This window comes from Oryzias melastigma, linkage group LG5 (assembly GCF_002922805.2).
Source record: "Oryzias melastigma strain HK-1 linkage group LG5, ASM292280v2, whole genome shotgun sequence".
NCBI classification, from domain to species: Eukaryota; Metazoa; Chordata; class Actinopteri; order Beloniformes; family Adrianichthyidae; genus Oryzias; species Oryzias melastigma.
The window spans coordinates 33,506,487-33,512,134 of record NC_050516.1 but is presented as its reverse complement, the minus strand read 5'-3'; the positions used below and the strand labels follow the sequence as shown (position 1 = coordinate 33,512,134).

At 38.0% G+C, this 5,648-nt stretch overlaps 1 protein-coding gene across 1 annotated transcript in view; it reads left to right on the top strand.

The window, feature by feature from the left end:
* The first annotated feature begins 2,089 nt into the window (after nt 1–2,089).
* LOC112144708 (methyltransferase-like protein 7A) overlaps nt 2,090–5,648 on the top strand; it is a 4,945-nt gene continuing 1,386 nt past the window's right edge. The window contains exon 1 of the mRNA XM_024269399.2: nt 2,090–2,664. Within this exon, the coding sequence (XP_024125167.1) occupies nt 2,170–2,664 (495 nt within the window). The 5' untranslated portion in view covers nt 2,090–2,169. The remainder of the gene's footprint in view (nt 2,665–5,648) is intronic.

The following is a 5,648-nucleotide window of genomic DNA, read 5'->3' as shown; positions in this document are numbered from 1 at the left end:
TAATCTCCATCATCTTATTTTTTTGAAAATGTTTTATTTAGAAAAGTTACCGGATTTTCTCATTTACATCCTCACTTGACCCACGTCACATGATACATCCCGCTAAATTTAATCTCAAGATGGCAAAATGAGCAAAAACAAACTTCTCTAGAAAGTTTGCATTGTGTTGGGGTAGAAACGATGTTGGTCATGTTATGTTCAGCTGTTGTTGTGACGTCATGAGGACCCAGCTAATAAAGTTGTACATGATAACACAGTGGATTAATGTTTCTAATGCCCCCCCCCCCCGGGCCGCGGAATAGCTCCACACTGGCTGACCGGTCCACAGCCCCAAAAAGGTTGGGGACCACTGTCCTAAACCATTTAATCTGGCCCAACAAAGTGGAATAAATGACATTGAGGACCCCAAATATCGTTTAATTTTCTCAGTTGTAAAATTGTACATGTATAATGTTTATCTTTAACCCTTTAAGGGCCAAGAACTCAGTTTTGTGTACTTTGAATTTAACTCTGCATTTTCATTTTGAAAAACCTGCTGCTTATTTAGTGTCGTTTTAACCAGAACAGCGTCTCCTGTGTAACTATCTTTATTTAGTCATTTTTCCATGTTATATTCACACACTAGACATAAAATCATGAAAAACACAGAAAATTCCATCTGGAAAAATGGGATTAATTTTGCTGTGGAAACCCCCGAAATGTTTAACAAACTGTTTTTACAACATAGAATGAAAGTTTTAGGTTTCATTTTATAAAAACAAGAAGAATAAAATTTGTCAACAAACAAACTAACATGTTTATGAATGAAAATACAATTTTAAAAATATAAGCTAAATATAATCTAAAAGTACTAAATTTTTGACTCTTCAGTCAAAAGCAATGAGGTCATAATGGAGACTGTCGTTAAAACTAACAAAACACTCGACACTCTTCACAAAACGGTTTATTATCTCTCCCCAGAGTTCAGATAATTATTAGCTTTTCTTTGCCACTGCTGTCGAGGTCGGAGCAAAGTCTTTAGCCGTTACCATGACAAAGCGTCGCTCCGCATATGAAATACTCGGCTTTTTGTGGGGAAAACAAATTAAACCTAAAAATAACAAGATTAACCCTTTAACTGCCTGCTCAACCAAATGGAACATTAAGAAAACATGTTTTTAAAAATATTGATTGTGTGTACTATTCACCAAGGTACGGAGCCCCTAAAGGGACACGGAAGAAAATTAATAATGTAAAAAAAGTTAAATCAATAAATCAATAAATAAATAACATTTTTTTTTAAAAAATAGGAAAATTTTATTTTTCCTAAAATTTGAAGTAAAAAAATCTAGTTACTGACTGGTCTGCAACAGATGGCAAACTGGTGAACACCAGTCAGCGTTTTTTAGATTTTTTTTTCTTCAATTTTCAGAAAAACTTTTTTTTAATTTACTATCTGGTGCGCACCAGTTACTAGCCAGAATTTGTTAAAAAAATAATAATAATAATTCTGGATAGTAACGGATGCACACCAGACACCAACTTACGTGCACTGGTTACTAACCAGAGTTTTTTTATTTAGATTTTTTACATAGCCCCTATGTAGTTTTTGGCTAAAAAAAAAAAAAGGTTCTTTTTATTTATTTAAACTTTATTCATGTCTCTTTAGGGGTCCATACCAAGGCAACAAGCAGCAGGAAAAAAAACCTTTTGCTATTTTTGTGTGTTTTGGGGCATTTAAACTGTTGAAGTGCAAATAAATGAATGAATGCATATTTATTTTTGAAGTGACCATAGTATAAGTGGTGTGCAGTACCAAAAATTAATAGACTTAATAGAAGTGGGCGGTTCAGGCTTCTGTTTGTTTGTTGATTTCTACAGATGCACACATTGTTGGCTGTTATACTTTACTTAAAGAAGCTTATATGAATTATTTTTTAATCTTTGTCAATATTACTAATATTGTCTTAAAAATGGGAGCAAAGTTTTTTTTGCTGTGGTGGTCAGCTGCTCCCCAATGCCCCCATAGCTCCGCCCCTGAGTAAAAGGTGTTTTTGGTGGTTTAATTCCACCGCTCACCAGCAGGCGGCGGTAGCGGGTAGTTTGTTGGCGCATACCGCGCGCGCATGCGCAGCAGGTTTGTTTGGTTTGTTTTGCTCTCCTGCCGCCCGGACCTCCGCTCCCTCCAGCATGAGTGTTTTTATCACTTTTTGGGCCTCGCTGGTCAATATTTTATGCCTCCCTCTGCATTTAATCAAAGCGGTCGGTCTGTATGAAGGATACAAACGAATCTTTCCTTTCTGCTGCAACCGAATCACCGGAATGTACAACAAGAAAATGCACGAGCGAAAGCAGCAGCTGTTCCGCAGCCTGTCGGAGTTCGCTCCGGCCCGCGGGCCGCTCACCATCCTGGAGGTCGGCTGCGGTACCGGGGCGAACTTCCAGTTCTACCCGGCGGGCTGCAGGGTGATCTGCACGGACCCGAACCCGCACTTCCAGAAGTACCTGAAGAACAACATCGAGAAGAACGACCACCTGACCTACGAGAAGTTCGCGGTGGCTTCTGGGGAGGACCTGGGCTCGTTCGGGGACGAGTCCGTGGACGTGGTGGTGTGCACGCTCGTGCTCTGCTCTGTCGCAGACATCACCGCCACTCTGCGGGAGGCCATCCGGGTCCTGCGGCCGGTGAGTCAGCGGAGGAACACCTGTCCAGGTGTCACCTGTGTGGCACTGAGAGCACAGTCTGCTTTGAGTCTCCAGATCAGCAGCCAGAGAACCTGAGTTTACACCTGTAGTCTGTCCTCTGACACAAACACGTGACGCTGATTGGACATTTGATTACACAGAAGTCTTGGAGATGTTTAAACCAGGAGTCCCCAAACTTTGTCCTGTGAGGGTCACACACCTGTTTTCTTCTCTGATGGGGGGCGGGGTCACTTTGTAGGTTAACAGAAAAAAGTGTAACAATCACAGCCTAAACGTAAGTATTTACGGTTTTCCAGAAAGCCACACATAGCCAAATTTAAAATAATTCATTTCTGTAATCTTGACAGAAAAAAATAATACTAAAACATTTTAAAAACTAGAATTACCTGAGATAGATTAACGGCTGAAGATGCTTAAATTGAAAAACATCAAAGCTGAAAACTATGAAGCTGATAGCTAGCTAAAATATTTAAAAACAAAACACAAAAAAAATCTAAATTATCCAAAACTAGCAGCTAGCATAAAGGTAAAATATTAGTTAAACTTCAAAGCCTAAAAAAGCTTAAATTAGCCAAAATAGCTAGCATGTAGCTGAAATATTAGCTAAACTCCAAAATAGCCTAAAAACCTTAATAAATCCCAAAATAGTCCAAAAAGGTAACAGAATTTCATTATAACTTTCCACTTTACCACACGCTGACTCAATTTAATTTAAAGAAACGCCCAATTGACTATTAAAATAGTCGACTAATCGTGACAGCCCCTCCCCTGGGCCACGTTTCCCTTCTTCTGTAGTTCTTTTTGGGGGGAGGACACGTAAACATTTGTTCAATGAAGAGTTTACGCTGTGGAAAATAAGAGTGCAAACGCGCGCTGCAACTTTTCCTCTGGATTTTGTTTGATTTGTCCTTTCTGCACCAGTTCACCCCAGCATGCGTTGGTTTGCTCAGCTGGTCAGGACATAGAGGATAAATAAACAGGATTCATCATCTTCAGTGCTGAAACCTCAGAGTGGAGAAGAACCCCAGACCTCTGCTTGATCCGCGTCTGCAGGAACGCAAGTCCTCCTAGAGGAGGTCAGCGGCGTGTTTGGAGACGGTTCTTCCTGTCAGCCGCTCTAGCATGAAGGAGGAAGCCACAGATGGACCCCCGTGGACGGCGGGCCTCTGTGTGTTATCCTTGGCGAGCAGCAGAACCATCTGGGTCACAGAAAGGATAATGTTATGGCAGACTTCATTTTCTACTGTGGTGGAGGCCAGACACACGTTTCCTTTTCCATGTCTACATCTGATCAGGGAAGAGCGGCGGAGGAAACCGAAAGACGGACATTGTTAGCATAACTGACAGATGTGTCACTGATATGTTGTGAGAAGACACAACAATCCTTCAACTGATCAAGAACGCTCACAAAATAAGATCGAGACAAAGACTTTAGCAGCTTATCCGACAAGATCATTCAGTTAGAAGTATTAAGGATTTCACACCTTTTATAGTATGACTATGAAATGTTCCCGTTTATTTGAGCAATCAGCAGCTAAAACAACATTTTAAGAATCATTAAACATAAATGGACATTAATTTATTTGAAGGTTTGACATATTTAAGATTATTGATCTTAATGACAGAAAGTACGTTTTTTTTTCTTTGTGAATCTTCCTTCTGTGTCCAAACCAATTTTACAAAAAACGAACTAAAATTTGACTGTAAACATTAAACATGTAAAATAATAAGCTGAAAAAAATAGTTAAATTTCAAAATATCCTAAAAAACAGAAAAAGACAGAATTAACCGTAACAGCATGTAGCTGAAATATTAGCTAAACTCAAAAATAGCCTAAAAAATCTTAGTAAATGCTAAGATAAAAAGCTAGCAGAATGCCAGTTTTAAAACTGTAACTTTTTAACATAAATATGAATAATAAAAAGGCAGGAATATTATTCCAGAATAAATCAACTTAAACCTTAAATAACTTTCAATATTTTAATCTACATAAAAATATATTTTGTCAAAATTATAAGTTAGAAATGAGCTCAAGATAACATCGGGTCATTAATAACAATAAAATAAAAAGATCTGGAGGGCCGGATAGAATTACCCAGAGGGCCGGATCCGGCCCCCGGGCCGTGACTCTGACACATGTGCTCTCAGGTTTTTTTTTTTTTCTGTAGATTATTTTACATATTTATTAGAATCTTTTAGCTTGACAATCAAAGTATAAAAACCATTGTCTGTATTTGAGAACTGGACCAAGCGAGTGTGACATTCATAGAAATTTCGACTCCAACCAAATGAAGTAAATTCGGCCGCCATTTTTTCGTGATGCAGAGGCAGCCATGTTGGAACCAGACGATGTCAGAAAGCAGTTCAAGTCGGTTGACGTTTCTATAGCAACCAGTCTCACCAATCAGGAGGGAGCTTGTCAAAAATCCAAACTCCCACTAGGGCTGGGCGATATGGGAATTTTCATATTGCGATATCGTTTTTTTCATTTTGTGCGATAACGATATTAAAAGCGATATAAATCAAATAATCAAATAATCAAAGTAATCTTTATTGCAAACAGCTTTAGGACTTCAGATTTTTACACCTTAACTTTGCCCCCCCCCCCAATTAAATCTTAGTTAGTTCCAATTAAACTTTCATTATTTTTTGTATTAACTGTAGTATTGAAACTAACTGTGAGGAACATTTAAATATTTCTAATAAATATTGTACATATATACATAATGTACACAATAGTTAAACCATAACGGTGGGATGTTTTCAATAGGCTGTACAGAATTTCTGATTTATTTTAATCTGACTGCAGCACATACAAGTTCCTTTCAAATTAAAATTAAGTTTTAAAAACATTGTTCTAAAGCAGCAAATATATAGCAGTTATTTTTATATTATTTTCTAATTTCTTCTGAACATAAACTATAGGTACTGCTGTGCAGCAGAAGATAATAAAATGTAAACTT